General features: G+C 38.4%; 1 protein-coding gene across 11 annotated transcripts in view; it reads right to left on the minus strand.

Moving 5' to 3' along the window:
* Positions 1–17425, minus strand: part of ESR1 (estrogen receptor 1) — a 390082-nt gene that overhangs the window by 137564 nt on the left and 235093 nt on the right. For all 11 annotated transcript variants that reach the window (XM_044386430.3, XM_048226166.2, XM_048226168.2 and 8 more), the window contains one exon: positions 15443–15778. In XM_044386430.3, coding sequence (XP_044242365.1) covers positions 15443–15778 — 336 coding nt within the window. The remainder of the gene's footprint in view (positions 1–15442; positions 15779–17425) is intronic.

Here is a 17425-nt window from a genome sequence, read left to right on the forward strand (position 1 = left end):
TATATGTGTAATCCTTTAAATTTGAAGCCTTTTACAGCCAGTCTCAGCGGAGCCTTCTAACCCCACAGACCCAATATAAAGACAGCATTGTTCTGGATCACAGTCTGCAGAATGTTAAGATCTACTCAGGAAAGGTCAATACCATTTTTCAGCTTACATCTCTGAATTGTGGATAGTAATACAGAAAAAACAAATCTGTTTATATCCCGTTTTCTGCCTTATTGATACAAGAAGAAAAACACTGCCAGACCCAACCTGAATGCCTGCCTTGGAAAATATTCCTCCACAGTTCAAGGCCTTGAATGAGAATGAGTTTTAAAATTCACAGCATTTATCTGCTAGTTTTCAAATATGCATTTCAAATGCCCTAAGCAAATTTCGGCAAACATCTTGACCAGGGAAAAAGAACAATGTCATTATGTGACATGCTATTCTACGAAGAGACACTTTGAATCCCCTCCAGAGAAGGAAACTGCCCACCACTTTATTAGATTTCATGGTTATGAAATGGTCACACAATAAACACATGCTACACTACAAAGAAACTCAATTTCCCCTGGAGAAGGGCACTGCCACCGTTTTATTAAATGTCACCTTTATTTAGCAATTACACTTCTTATTTTTCATATCATTGTGTATCATTGTGTTAGGGGGGTTGCAAGCAACTAAGTGATAAATCCTAGACCAAGAGGACAAGGCCATTTGTTTTTTTAACGGTGAACCTGACTCAAGAATTTTTAAACAGAACTTATGTTTTAACACATCGAGCAATTTACTTAGAAGGGAGAACGTTCCTAAGAGAAGTACCCTTTCAAAGTTGAGCAAACTGCATGGAACAGTTTCGTAACCAAGGCAACAGAACTGATATCCTAAGATTCCCTGGAACTAGGGGTTCCCAACCGGGAACAGTTAATTCTGTCACATATCCTTTTGAAGAAGATGAGCTCAACACCAAGCAGCTTCTGGTGACTCAGGTGAGTTTAAAAATTAAACATAAACTACTCCAAGGTTGTATCTACCTTACTGTTAATGGTAAAATACCGTAAGCCATAAAAGGACTTTACCACTGCAGTTTTTCTCATTTTTTTACCCTCTGTGTAACTGCAGGGTTATAGAGCAGGCATCTGTTTCCCTAATGAATGACTCTTACCTTTCAGCTATGAATCACCTTAAGAGAACAGCTATAGTGCCTTCTCTGGGAAATAAAGCATTTGATTGAGAGAAGGGGAAGACACAGCTATGTTCTATCTAGTCAAATACTAACACCTTCCAATCCGTTTCAGTGTTTTAACCACTTGCTAGAAGCAGTGGATTTACTTTCACATTAGCAAGAAAAATGCTTAACACATGAGTATTTGAGAGCTGGGGGTGGGGTGAGGAGAGAGAAGTAATAATTGTACCAAAAATAAACTGTCTGAACAACAGTCTAATATAAAGACTACAGTGTAAACCTACTGATTAGAGCTCTCTGGTTCCTGCAATTTGTCTGAAACAAATTCAACTCTACTTATTGAGGTTTCTCTAGAAATTATTGATTAGATAAAGAAACATATGGAGGGAAAGGTGAATTCTTTTCATTCTTCTCCACTACTGAGAATGTTTCCAAGGTCCCCATTGTTTTTTATGGCTCTGGATAAACTTAGATCTCACGAGGCCAATGCTGGTTTTCTTTACCTTTTGCAGTTCTCTGTTCAACTCCCTAAAGAAAACTAACATCTTACATCACTGAGGTGTACCCTCCACTGGATAGCAGGGAAATTGAAACTTCAGCTTGGCCACATTGATGCTTAGAATACACAAGAGCTAAGCCCACAGGGAGTCTAAATATACCACTATTTGGGATAGCAAATCCAGATACAGAATTGGTGATGCTGAAAGGGCAAGAGTAGTCACTCCAGAAAGTCGGCCACGTGTATCTTGGAGAACCCATACAGTTTCAGCATCATTCTGAGAAGGCGGCCACACAAAGTCAGTCCAAACGGTCATCATGTTAAGAAATCTCAATTTGTGAAGGATCATATTCCCACGGAAAGGAGAACATTTGTTTTGTCAAAGGAATGCTCACTTCACATGAGTATCTATAGTAGATTTTACTTAAATGAAACACACACTACAATTAGAATATGATTCATCTAATAAAAACTCATTTTTTACATACACAACGTTTAAAAAACGAGTTCATGGCTTAAGTAAGTCAAACTCAGATCATAGAAATACTTTTCCCTTGACAAAGTCCCCTAGACAAAAATAGATACCCAGCCAATAAAAGCTATCCATCTTTCCATTTAAAAGAAGAAATCCAACCACAGTATAAATGAATCATCAGCAACAAATCTACTATTGTGAAATAAGACTATAGTTTAAGAGCTCCTGCTGTGTTTTAGACCCCAGATGATTTAATTCAGCAATATACATCTGACACGATACTCTGGACCATGGACTGGTTGTCCCGCCCCGGCAAACTCAATCCATGATTATGTTGGTTAAAGTAATTTGAAGTTTCGGGGCGCCTGGGCAGCTCAGTCGTTAAGCGTCTGCCTTCGGCTCAGGGCGTGATCCCGGCGTTCCGGGATCGAGCCCCACATCAGGCTCCTCTGCTATGAGCCTGCTTCTTCCTCCCCCACTCCCCCTGCTTGTGTCTCTCTCTCTGTCAAATAAATAAATTAATTAATTTAAAAAAAAATAATTTGAAGTTTCAAAAAGTAAGTAGAAGTTGAGGTGTCCCTTCAGGGGAAAAAAATGAGCATAGAATTGAAACAGAGTGAGGGAGATGCAGGAATTCAAGCAAAATGAATAAAGAAATAAAATGAACACACTATGTGAAGGGGAGAACAGCCAGTGGAGAATGGGGCCAGAAGATCATGCTGGAAAGTAGAGCACAAACAAGAATGGGAGAGTGCCAACTGGTGAAGAGTTTTTCTACTGCAACAAGGCTAAGCTAGGGTGACCTGAGGCAAAGTCGAATTCGATGTTTTAGGCTTCAAGGGATGCTATCATTTATCGGTTAAAGCCATTACTAAGTAGACAATCAAGTCCACTACTAAATTTTTAATTGAATAGGTATTTCTCCCCAAATTCATATCCACTCAGAACCAGTAAATGTGATCTTATTTGAAAAGAGGGTCTTTGCAGATGGAACCAAATAAGGTGAGGTCATACTGGCTTAGGGTGGATCCTGACTCTCAATACTGGTGTCCTTATAAGAGGAAAATCTGGACGCAGACATACAGGGAGAGCATCACGTGATGACAGAGGCAGAGATTACAGAAATGCAGCTGCAAGCCAAGAAATGCCAAGGAGTGCCAGCAGCCTCTAGGAGCTCGAAAGAGGCATGGAAGGATCCTCCCACACAGTCTTCAGAGACAGCACGGCCCTGCTGATACCTTGATTTTAAACATCCAGCCTCCAGCATCGTAAATTTCTGCTGTTTCAAGCCACCCAGTCTGTGAAACGTTGTTATGGCAGCCGTAGGAAACGAATGCAGGGAGTGAAGCATTCTGAAATGATGATTTACAGAAATTATTCTGGCAATGATGAGTGGGATGAATTGAAGGGAGGAGAGGCTGGAACCAAAAAGACCAGTTAGGAGGATATTATAGTAATTCAGTCTTGGAAAACAAGAAGGACGTGGGCCAGGCTAGTGACAGTGGAACAAAAACAAAGCCAAAATCTAGAGATGTTGGAGAGAAAGAACTGATAGTACATGGTGAAGAAGAGCCAGACACAAAGAGGATTCCAAAGTCGGATAAAGAAGAGTGGAGCCTCTTGCAGAAATGCAAAGGAACAGGAGAAACAAATGAGTTTGCTACAAAGGGGAGAAAGTGAAAATGGCAAGCTTGGTTTCAGATATGTTGGTGGAAGCATGACATTGAACTGTTGTCCTGTGGGCAGCAAAAGTGGGGACTGAATGTTTAGGTGTTGTGACCTACAGAAGGAAATCTGGAAATCATGAATCTAAAAATTAGCAGGTGAAGCTCTGAGGGGAGTAACTTTTCAAGTTGGTTAAAAGCAGCAGTGGTACCCAGGGCCAAGTACTAGAGTATTGGGAGACACCTACAACAGATGGGAAAAGAGAGAAAGAAAGCCTGGTATATCCTTCTTCTCTCCTGGGAACAATTTTTCTGTCCTATGAATACTGAACAGTAACTCACCCAGTTACCTCCTCTTGGCGCTGGGTGTTTCTAAACACATTAAGCCTCATGAACTTTTGCCTCTATTTCTAAGATTCATGGAAAATTATGAAATATATCTACACAGGACAGATTCATTCACAGTCTATATCCAGTTAGTATAAGTTAAGCAAAACATAAAACTTCTGACAAAATAGCTTATTTTCTTTTTTCTTTTTGATTTCAGAATTGGGAAAAATCACCCAACACATAAACCAGTATCTATTTACTCTAAAAACTCTAACAATAGTAAACTTGGAAGGTCAACTGTAAAGGAAGTCTTAAAAATACTTCTGTAGGAAGCTGTGCAATTAAATGGAATTGATACAATTGTGCAGCCCTCCGTGTAAAAACGATCCTAGAGCCACACCTCAGGCTGTGTGCTAGGACAAACTCGAACGGATCAAAGATACGAATGTAAAAAGGGAAACTATTAAGGTATCAGATTAAAACATTCTTCTGTGGGTTAAAATTTCCTTAAAGGTATTTGCCAGGTAGATTCATGGAACTGTTAAAATCCTAAATCAACTTCAAAGCCAGAAGTTCAGTGAACCACTTGGGCGGGCAAAAAAAGAGTAAATGATTAGCCAGGCCCACACTAGGTGAGCCAGACATTCCTCTTTAAATCAAAAGCTCCTTATTTCTTTTGCCTCAAAAATACAGGCACCTTTTTCTTTTGAATACAATGTGTAAGAGTTTCCTAGGGCTGTCGTACAAAGTACAAAGAAAAACGGGTGCCTTAAAACAACAGAAATGCATTGCCTCACGGTTCTGGAGGCTAGAAGTCTGAGATCAAGGTGTAAGGAAGAGCAGGCTGTCTCTGAAGGTTCTGGGGGAGGATCGGTCCTGGTCTCGTCTAGTTTCTGGTGTTCACTGGCATTTTTGGCATTCCTTGGCTTGGCGGTACATGGCTCCAATCACATGGCCATTCTTCTCCCTGTGAGGCTTTATATCATCTTCCTTCTGGGCATTTCTATCTCTACATCCAAATTTCCCCTTTTTGAGACAGATCGGGGCCCACCCCCAATGACTTCATTTGAACTTGAAGACTCTATTTCCAAATAAGATCACATCTGAAGTACGAAGCATTAGAATTTCAACACATCTTTTTGGGGGAGCACAATTCAATCTTTATTACTTATTTACTTTAATAGTAATATATATAAACAGTGACAAAAAAACTGACATTCTCCATGGTGAATCCCCCTGGAAGTAGCAGAGCCATAGGCCAACACCTCTCACGGGGCAGGGACACCCAGCACCACACATCACCCAGCTCAAGATAAACATGCTGATACTGAGGCCCTGAACCACAGTCACCGTAAAAGAACCCCGGGTAATGTGGGGCAAAGAGGCCCACATGGGGCACTTTCCTCAAACACTCTCAAGAGGAGAAAAGGATTTTAAAGGCTTAAAGCATCTGGGCCAACAAGCATCTATGGGGCTTCGAAGTTTCACATGAAACACAAATCTAGTAAGGAGCTGCTTTCCTTGGGCTTCAACCAGAGCTTCCACAGTAGTGAAAAGCCGAGCTGGGCTGACTTGGAAGTGGGACACTCCAAAGAAAGCTCTGCACAGCCAGCCCAGAGGGGCTGCCACCATTCACGCTAGGGTAATTCTAGCCCCGCCCCAAGGCTCTTATTTATAGAATGGTTGTAAAATCGAAACCAGGAATCCACCCTTAAACATATGTATTTGTCACCTCTCCAGGATGTCGCCATCCTTCCATTTCATGTTATTTTTCACCGCCATGCCATGCCAAAACAGGCTGGAACACTATGACAGCCTGAGAGCAGGGTCCACTGGTCTGATTACAGGTTGGGTATCAGAGCACTAGATAGGACAGCCAAGTCCCTGGAATCCACAAGAACCTCCTAGAATAGAATGTGTTCCTTGAAGATGCTCCCAATTCCCACACTGAGGTATTGTGCCCTCTCCTTGCCCCCTTGTCCCTACCCATTCTAAGTTTTAAATTACATACACTAAGCAAAACAAACTTGCTACAAGCCAACTGACGCCTGTTAAAGTCCTCAGAGCTCAAGCTCTGTACATTCCTCTGAATATCGCTCTGCCCCTTACAAAAGAGAGGTTGGAAATGAATCTCACTAGGGCAGCTGCTAGAGATATACTAGAACAGCAGGCAGATTCTGAAGAGGTAACAGAGAATGACACCACAGCCCTAAAGATCACTTCTTCTTTATGGAAAAATTGAGTTCTAAAGGTGCTCAGAGATTTCTTAAAATCAGAAGTTGTAAAAAAAAAAAAAAAAACAAAAAACCTTTATTCATTCATTCATTCATTCATTCAATAAGCATTTCCTGTGCTTCACTGCTGATTTGAATGATGAAGATGAGTATTAGAGTCAGGAAAGCTAACTACGGGATTCATGGTGAACACAGGAGTAGAAGCCTCGAGCCCTGGAATGGCTAAGACAACCACACAGCCTCGAGACGACACAAGAAGCTTCTAAGAAACAGAGCTTGTAGCTGGTGGGAGGCATGTCCAGAAAAAAACGGATCCCCTCCTCCCCAGGGCCAAAACTGAGCAAGAAGGGAATGCAAAGAAAATAGTGGAGAGTCGGGGACCCAGAAAGAAGCGGGGATTCATTTAGTATTGAGTAGGCAGGGACTGGGGCAGGAAAGGGGAAGAAGAAAAAGGTGTCTATTTTGGCACCAGAAGAATGAGGAAGTGCTTAAGGTAGCATGTTTCCCATGAAACTGAGCTCAACTGTCATTTTCCCTTTATTATTCTTCCTGAGCCAGCAGCTTCAGCACACCTTCCCAGATTTGTGCCCAGTGGTCAGCGAGGCTGTCATTTCTGGTTATCAGTTTTTAAAAGAAAACAAAGAGCCCAGGACTAGACATTTATCCAAACAGTCATTAAATAAATAGAACTTGGAAGTGCGAAATTGCCCTTGAGATATGTATAATTACAGTGAATTCTGGAAAAGGCATAATTTTTAATAAACCAAAGCAACAGTTTTGTGATGTGATTCAAGCTTCTAGGGAAAAAAAATTAAATGTACTTCATTAGCACTGAAACTAAGAATCAACTAGGCAATGATGCAATTGTGTGTGATGCAGATATTAAAAATATACCAACTTCACAGTCATTTGTTTCCTTTCTTGACTTTTAGATAAACAATATTATTCTTGCTAACAAGTTTTCACCATGTAAAGAGTAATAATAAATTAAGATTTAATAATCTAACCCTTTAAAACTAAATCTTTATCCATGGATAGATTATGTAAAGTGGTTTTTTTTAAGATTAACAAATTTCAGAATGAACAATAAAGAGAAAAGCCTTTTCTATAGCCAAATACCAAAAAGCAGATATAAACACGTTATTTTTTTTAAAAAGCATCCCTTGACAGAGCTGGGTAGGTAGATTTTATCATTCTTGGTGTTGTTGTTTTTAAATTGCAAAGGGAAAAAATTAAGTTCTTAATGTAAACTATAGCCAGGTCCAATATAGCTACTTTACAGACTGGAACCTGATTATCATAACTGCATGTTGTATTTTATCATAATGCTCTTTGTATCTTGAGTCAAAGTAAAGAGATATATTATCAAGTCAAAAAATAGGTCCCAGAAGTTAAGAGAAAGGAAGATTCAACTAAAAATCACCAACATTTGAGAATTCTGACAATATTCTATTAGTAAAAAAAAAAAAAAAAAAAAAAAAAATACTGCTCATACTACTAAAATAGTCCAATGAGTTGATTCTTTTTATTAAAATTCATCATGCAAAATGAAGTCAATTTGGGGGGTTTCAGTCCAAGATGGAGACATAGGAGGTTCCTGAATTCATACACTCCCACAAACATACTAAATCTCAAGCTACACAGAGCAATATCTTAATATCTTCTGAAAGAAATCCAGAAACTAGCTGAGTGATTCCTACACATTGGGAAAATGGGGGGGAGGGAACACATCAAAATGGGTAGTAAAGACTGAGACATACTCTTACCATAAACCCCACCCCTGTTACAGTAACACAAAATCAAGAGGGAACTCAAAATTCCCAGAATCTCTCCGAGGAGAGAAAGATTTGGAACCAACACATAGCATACTAGCTTTTAAGACTTCCACCTAAGGGGTGAGCCACCAAACCAGGTAGCTCTGAAATACATGAGAAATATGACTATAGCAAACAAAGAAACTTCTTTATGGGCTCACAAGGACTCACTGTCTATCTTCCCAGGGTTCAGCACAGAAGTGAACATCTCCCCATTTTTGTCTGAAAGAGGTCTATTTGCATATTTTAAGAGCTGCTACCTGTGGGTCAGGTTATAATTTCGCATCATCTAGAGACTGACTGTGATCCTCCCCAGAGACCAGAGAAGCAGTAGGCACCATTCTCCCTATACTCTGCTCCAAAAATTACCTAGCTCTCCCTGAAAGGAGCTTTACACACATCTGGTGCCCCAACTTCTGTGGCTGCTGCCCAGGGAACTCACCCTCTGATCACCTGGTTCTATTGGCCAGTAGGGCTTGTATTTGCCAATCCCACAGGCCTGTAGCAAACAAAGAAACAGTTCCTAAGGGCTATCCCCTAGGGCTCAGCACAGAGGGAGCAAACAGAAACTCTCATCTCCCAATCTTTCCCTGAAAGAGATATATTTGTATCCTTTAAAAGCTGGTATCTGAGGATCCAGCTATTAATCAGCCTGAATCTGGGTGTTCAGTGAGATCCTCCCCTTTGTGATACTGACAAGTCTTGACATATCCTCAACTATTCGGAACCACTAAGAACAAGGCGGCTGCCTTGACAATCACAAATGTTTGACAGACAACAAAGAGCTCAGGCTGGACTGAACAATAAAGTTTATCTCCTACATGAGACCACTCCATCAAGACTAGGAGAGGGGGCTATTTCATCTACTGCACAGGAACCAACACAGAGTCAAGGAAAATGAAGAAACAGAGGAATATATTCCAAACAAAAGAAATAAGATAAAATTCCAGAAATGGACTAATGAAATGAAGGTAAGTGCTTTACCTAATAAAGAGTCCAAAATAATCACAAACATACTCACCAGAATCAGGAGAACAGCACATGAACAAAGTGAGAATGTCAACAAAGAGATAGGAAATATAAGAAAATACATTATAAAAATCACAGAACTGAAGAATATGATACTGCACTGAAAAATTTAATAGAGGCTTTCAATATCAGACTAGATCAGGCTGAAGAAAGGATCAACACACTCAAAGACATGAAAGAGGATTCATCCAATCAGAAGAGTTAAAAGACGGGGGGGGGGGGAATGAAAAAGAGTAAAGACTGCATGAGGGACTTATATAGCACAACATCAAGAAAACCAGCATCTATATTATAGGGGTCCCAGGAGAAGAGAGAATGAAAGGGGTAGAAAGCTCATTCAAAGAAATAATGGCAGAAAACTTCCCTAACCTAGGGAAAGAAATAGGCATCCAGATCCAAGAAGCCCAAAGAGTTGCAAAAAAGATGAACCCAAATAAACCCACACCAAGACACATTACAATTCAAGTCTCAAAAGTTAAAGACAAAAGAATCTTCAAAGCAGTAAAAGAAAAACAACTTGTTACAAGGCTACCACCACATAAGGCTATCAGCAAATAACACTATCAGCATCAGCATATTTTTCAGCAGAAACTTCACAGGTCAAGAGAGAGCAGCACAATATATTCAAAGGGCTGAAAGAAATAAACACCAACTAAGAATACTCTACCCAGCAAAGTTGTCCTTCAGAATTCTGAAGGAGAGTCAAGAGTTTACCAGACAAGCAAAAGCTGAAGGACTCCATTACCACTAGCCCAGCCTTACAAGAAATGTTAAAGGTACTTTTTCAAGCTAAAATAAAAGGATGCTAATTAGTAACAGGAAAACGTATGAAAGTATAAATCTCAATGGTAAGGTAAATATAGAGTTAAATTCAGAATATTCTAACATTGTCATGGTGATGGGTAAATCACTTATAAATCTAGTAGAAAGGTTAAAAGACAAAAGTAGTAAAAATAACTATAACTACAATAATCTGTAATGAACGCCCAAGGTAAAAAATGTAAATTGTGACATCAAACATAAAACATGGGGGGAGTAAAAAAACAGCTTTAAAATGTGTTCAAACTTAATTTGTCACAAATCACCAATATATGTTATAAATACAAGTTATTATATGTAAGCCTAATGGTAGCTACAAAGCAAATATCTATAGTAGATAAACAAAAAATAATAAGAAAGGAACCTAAGCAAACCACTGCTAGAATCATCAAACCACAAGAGAAGAGAGCAAGAGAAGAAACAGAAGAACAACAAAACAAACAGAAAACAATTAATAAAATAGCAACAAGTACGTATCTACCAATAATTACTTTAAATGTAAATGAACTGAATCCTCCAATCAAAAGACATAAAGTGACTGAATGAATAAAAAAAAAGATCCAACTATATGCTCACTTCAGATTTAAGGACACAAAAAGACTGAAAGAGAAGGGATAGAAAAAGATACTCCATGCAAATATAAACCAAAAGAAAGAAGGGACAGTTATACAAAATAAATTTCAAGAATTTAAGCAAAGACTGTAATAAGATTTTAAAAATCATTATATAATGATAAAAGGGTCAATCCAGCAAGAGGGTAAAGCATTTGTAAATATTTATGCCCCCAACCATGGAGCACCTAAATACATAAAGCAAGCATTAACAGACCTAAGGAGAGGAACAGACAGCAATTCAAGAATAATACAGGGCTTCAGTATTCCATTTTCAACAATGAATAGCTCAACCAGACAATAAAATCAATAAAGAAACACGGCTTAAACAACACACTAGACTTAATGTGAGAGATATCTCATGGTCATGGATTGGAATAAAAAAATGCTATTAAAATGTCTATATTACCCAAAGTCAGCTACAGATTCAATGCAATCTCTATCAAATTTCCAATGAGATTTTTCACAGACATAGAAAAAAAAATCCTAAAATGCCTATGGAACCATAAAGACCCAAATAGCCAAAATAATCTTAAGACAGAAGAGCAAAGCTGGAGGCATATGCATCACACTTCCTGATTTTAAACTTTATTACAAAGTCATGGTAATCAAAAGAGTATGGTATTAGCATAAAAACAGTGACACAGATCAATGGCACAGAACAGAAAACCCAGAAATAAACCCAAGCATATATGGTCAATTAATTTACAACAAAAGAGCTAAGAATATACAATGAGGAAAAGACAGTGTCTTCAATAAAACCTGACGGGAAACTGGACAGCCACATGTACAAGAATGAAATTGGACACCTATCCTACACCATACACAAAAATCAATTTGAAATGAATTAAGGACTTGAAAGTAAGACCTGCAACCATAAAATTCCTACATGAAAACAAAAGAGAAAGAGCTCCTTGACATCAATCTTGGCAATGATTTTTTGGGGGGATTTGACACCAAAAGCAAAGGCAATAAAAGCAAAAATAAGCAAGTCCCAAGTGGGACTACATCAAACTAAAAGTAACTTTAGCACAGCCCAATGATAAGGCAACCTACTAAATGAGTAAAATATCTGCAAATCATATACCTGATTAGGGGTTAATATCAAAAATATATAAAGAAGTCATACATCTCAAAAGCAATAAAAACAATCTGATTAAAAAATGGGGAGTGAGGGCACCTGGGTGACTCAGTCCATAAGCATCTGACTCTTGGTTTCAGCTCAGGTCATCATCTCAGGGTTGTGAGATCGAGCCCTGCATTAGGCTCTGCACTGGGCATGGAGTCTGCTTAAGATTCTCTCTCCCTCTTCCTCTGCCCCTCCCCCCCAACACTAGCATTCATGCTCTATCTTTTAAAAAAAAAAAAAATGGACAGAGGACTGAATAGACATTTTTCCAAAAAGGACATACAAACTGGCCAACAGATATATAAAAAGATGCTCAACATCACTAATCATCAAGGAAAGACAAATCAAAACCACGATGAGATACCACCTCACACCTGTGAGACTGGCTTTCATCAAAAAGACAATAGATAAGTGTTGATGAGGATGTGGAGAAAAAGAAATTCTTATATACTGTTGATGGGACTGTAACCTGGTGCAGGCACTGTGAAAAAAAAGTAGAGATGTTCCTCAAAAAATGTAAAAAATCACCACCATATGACCCAGCAATCCCATTTCTGGGCATATACCCAAAGGAGCTGAAAGCAGGATTTCAAAGAGATATGTGCATTCCCACGTTCACTGTAATATTATACATAATAGTCAAGATAGGGAAACAAACAAAGTGTCCGTCAACAGACGAATGAACAAGTAGAACTGACAAATCTAGACTCAGATATAATGGAATATTATTCAGCCATGAGAAAAAAGGAAATCCTGTTATTTGTAACAACATGGATAGACCTTAATGCCTTATGTTAAGTGAAATAAGCCAAAGAGAGAGAGAGAGAAATACTGTATGATCACTCAGATGTGGAATCTAAGCAGACAAAAACGTCAAACTCATAGAAACGGAGAGTAGAAAAGTGGTTGCCAGGGTTTGGGGGATGCGACAGATAGGGAGAGGTTGGTAAGAATGTAACTTGTCAGGTATCAGATGAAAGAGGTCTGAGGCTCTAATATCAATCATGATGACTATAATTGATAACACTGTATCATATAATTAAAATTTGCTGAGAGTAGAACTAAAATGTTCTCACCAAAAAAATTTAAAAAAAAAAAAGTGAGGTGATGGACGTGTTAATTCACTAGATGGGAGGGGATCCTTTCACAAAGCCTAAGTATATCAAATCACCACAACTTTAAATATCTTGTGATTTTATTCGTCAATTTTACCTCCTTAAAACTGAAGTGTTTAAAAATGAAGTCAGCTCACAATTTCTGTTCTATTGATGGCATCTGAAGATTAACCAAGGGGCACCTGGGTGGCTCAGTCAGTAAAGCATCCAACTCTTCATTTTGGCTCAGGTCATGATCTCAGGGTCATGAGATCGAATCTGCCTGAGATTATCTCTCTCCTTTCCCTCTGCCCCTCCCCCCCACTCACACTCAAATAAATAAAATCTTTTTAAAAAACTAAAAATAAAAAATAAAGATTAACCAAATATTCCATGCAGGTTTTTGAATCATGTAGTTAATTCCAAGTACTTCTAGAACTGGCTTTCTTGGTACTCTTACCAGTGATGTTTTGTATTCCCTCTGTAGTAACCTCAAACTATCACCGTATAAATGCAATATTGCCTATATTAGATTTTTGGTATGGGCTATTTTTTTTTAAATGACAGATGGCATTTGGATATATAAAAGCTTTCCAAAATGTGATTTTGTCAGTTTTCTGTAAAGCTTGACAATCATCTTCCAAGTTTTTCCTGAAGACTTTTTCCTTCCTTCATTTTTCATCTTTTTAAAATCAATGACTATTTTTATTCTGCTTGGTCAGATAAGTAGGCTTTTGATTTACAACAGCTGTATTCCAATAGTGCACACACACAGAATTTCATTTCTGCCTTTATAATTCTTTTTTTTAACCATCAAGTAATAAGACATAGTTTGGTCCAAGGGTTTTGGAATCATTTCAGTCTTTTAATCTAATATAATCAAGTGGTTTCGCTATACATCTCATTATCATAAATTTTATTTAGTTCTGGGTTTAACAATGGGATAGCTAACCATGGACATATTTTCATTCCCTTGATTTCTGTCTCCATTTCATTTCCAAATTTAGAAGATATTCATTCGCTGCTAATGTACTTGAACTTCATTCCAGTTATTTTACATGCCCTTCAAGTTTTTATAATTATAAAAATGTCATGATGGAAATCTACAGATAAGTATGAAAATATATACTTATGTACGACAGGGCTCTGGAATTAATACAAGACTTCAAGAGGGAAAATATACACTTATAGGACAATAAAACGCAACAGCAACCAAGAGTTGGCTCTCAGGTATGTGGCCATTATTTGTTTTCTTTTGTTTTTTTCTCTTCTCCCAAAGTATTTTTTAAAAAGGCAGTAACAAATATAAAAACATGGCTTATAACCATGTTACATTCAGACTCCAGTATCTGCTTACATGGCTCTGCTTCACATGAGAATGCTAAGCTAGGTAGGTGCTCAATAAAACTCTTAATTTCAAAGACGGCCAACACTTTTTACTTGTCAGTTGGGTTGACCCTAAAAATCTAACTCTGCCTGTCAGTTCTCAGACCTTCATTTAATGCAATCTCCGCCACCTAAAGGGATGCCCTCTATCAAGCTGGGATCAAACCCTGCTGGCTCCTTAATCAAAGGACCACATGTTTATATATTAATATATATAGTCTCTAAGGCCGGGCATTTGTTCATTTGGTCTATAATCAGTGAACTTTGAAATGCAAGTACAAAACTCTACATTTATTTAGTTTAATAAAAAACATCCCATATGCTTCATTGGTAATAATGAATTTCATCTAGTAAAAGAAACCAAACAAGACAATCTCTGTCTAAAAGCATTACTCATTTGATCTATAAACCCAGAAAAAAGATTTAACTTCCTCTTGCCTTGGTTCATCTATGTTAGCTCCTGAATGGATATGTTGGGGCATGGAGGAGGTCATTTTCTAGTCTTGTTTCCATGATAACTAGAGTTCTTCTCCCTGAACAACAAGAGCAACAGTCAAGTTTTACAAGAACACCAGTTCTGAGAGAACCAGCTGAAGAACCAAGTGTCACTTCAGCCAGTGCACCTTTCTACGAGCTCCTTTCAGGGATGAGAACCTAATTTTTTGTTCCGCTGTATTACCTTTCTCCTGAAATGTTAAGCGTTGACAGCTGAGTAAATAACTGGCATTCAGTAAAGACACCTATTATTATCTCTTTAGTTTATAAACATCTTAAAAGGAAATATTTTAAGGTAAAATTGTCTATTGATAATTGAGGTGCTTTGAACGAAAGTTCTCAATATTACAAATGTGTAGTGCATGGATCGTTCTGTGTTAAAAACTTCCGACCATATGAACACATAATAGTACATGCACTTACTATGCTGTGACCATCCCAGATCTTTTGGTTAAAAATAAATAATGTCAGGGGACAGACTTTAATCTTCTAGATTTTGATTTTAAAACATTATTTCCTAATTTCCAGGAGAATTATAGTATGCTGACAGTAAAAATTAACAAACTCAGATGTAACCTTGAAACCAATTCGAGAGCAAGCTGTTGTTTGCTCCCACTTCTCCCATGACAGCACCAACCAGGTCATGAGTAGTTACTGACTCTCAAAATAAATGTTGAGCTTAGCGTTCTTACCTGGCACTCTCTTTGCCCAGTTGATCATGTGAACCAGCTCCCTGTCGGCAAGGTTGGTCAGCAAGCCCATCATCGAAGCCTCACTGAAGGGTCTGGAAGGATCATAGTCAGAATAGATTATGGGGGGCTCAGCCTCCAACAAGGCACTGACCATCTGATCGGCTGTCAGGGACAAGGCTGGGCTGTTCTTCTTAGTATGCTTAATCAAGAGAGGGCTTGGCCAAAGGCTGGAAGCCCTCATATCTCCGGAGGACCCCACTTCATTCCTGCCCTCCCCATCATCTCTCTGGCGCTTGTGTTTCAACATTCTCCCTCCTCTTCGGTCTTTCCGTATCCCTGAGAACACAGAAAAAAAAAAAAATACCCAGTTATTTCTTCTCTCATGTAAACTTTCATAATAAAACCAATTTCAATGCTAACAGCCTTTATTTTATTTACAGAAATATTTGGAGGCACGGGTGTACTCATGTTTACTAACCAGCTGCCTAAGAGGAAAAAAAGGCTTTGATGTGTGTAGCATTCACCAATTTCCATGGTGTAAATACTCCCACTGTGGCAAATTTCAAGCTACTTCAAAATATCAAGTGCTTTATAAAACTCCTGAAAGTTAACAGCGGACTTCTGTGGGCCAGGACAAGATTGTGACAAACTGCTTGCGTGTGTGTGTGTGTGTGTGTGTGTGTGTGTGTGTACGCACGTCTGTGGGCGCACACAGATGCTATAAAAAGAACAGAATTATAATAATTTGTTGTTCTTAAAATATGGCTTGGCATCAAAGACTGCTTCAGCTATGAATATTCTTTTAACAGTAAATTTAAAAGGCAATGAAAAAAGCACTTTCTAACCATCCTTATCATCTAAGCAGGCCTCTTAATGGAAGACACTGAAGGGGAAAGGGGAATGACTTATCTGAAATGTGTCTGACAGCCTCTGGATCCCACAGTCCTCAGCAAGTCTCTGATTGTGGCTAAGCTGCACCTTATCACCTTACTCAGTACTTGACCTAAGACAGTCAAGTTGTTTACTTGGTTCTAAGATTTTCACAAATGTATTTCTATTTCCCTAATATAAAAGCTTTAAAACAGTTGGAAATAATTGCCCCCCAAAGGCTTTCCCAGCTGTGGTTCTCACTAACTAAATTACAGAGGGAAGGAGAATCCAATCTCTTTTGCAGGGATTCTTTGAGGTTTCAGCTCAGCATCTTAGCCTGGAAAAGGCCACGCTGTGCTGCTGAAATGTATCAGCAGAAATAAGCATCTTAAAAAGACAAAAATTAACAGAAGCTTCCATATTTTCAAAAATGTTCATCTCAGGGTGCCTGGGTGGCTCAGTCAGTTGAGCGTCTGCCTTCGGCTCAGGTCATGATCTCAGGGTCCTGGGATCAAGTCACACAAGGTGGGGGCGGGGGAGGTCCCTGCTCAGCGGGGAGCCTGCTTCTCCCTTTGTCCCTCACCCCTGCTTGTGCTCTCTCTCTCTCACAAATAAATAAAATCTTTAAAAATTTTTAAAAATTAAAAAATATTTATATGAAAAAATATGCATTTTGGTAAAAAGCTAATACGATTATTTTTAATATTAAAGACATGAGAAGTACACACTTTGTAATATATTACCTGTTCTCTCACTCCATAACAAATGAATTAACTAATGTCAGAACTTTGTTCTACTCTGTTCTAATTTGTCAAAGAATTTGGACAAATGTGTGGTTGTGAATTTTTTATGTGTAACTTTTATTCTTACAGGTCTTGATTAAATATATCAGACAATGCCTTCAAAATATAATGAAGTCACAGACCCTTACTATTTATTCAGTATTGAAATGAGCATTTCTCAGAACTCTTGGAATAAGTACTAATAGTAAAGATTATTATCACTAATACACACTCAGCACTCACCATATATTTTAAGCACTTTATACACACTTACATAAAAGCACTTTACAACTACCTAGTCCTCACAATAATCTTGTAAGGTAAATAAATA

This window comes from Ursus arctos, unplaced genomic scaffold, assembly GCF_023065955.2.
Source record: "Ursus arctos isolate Adak ecotype North America unplaced genomic scaffold, UrsArc2.0 scaffold_13, whole genome shotgun sequence".
NCBI classification, from domain to species: domain Eukaryota; kingdom Metazoa; phylum Chordata; class Mammalia; order Carnivora; family Ursidae; genus Ursus; species Ursus arctos.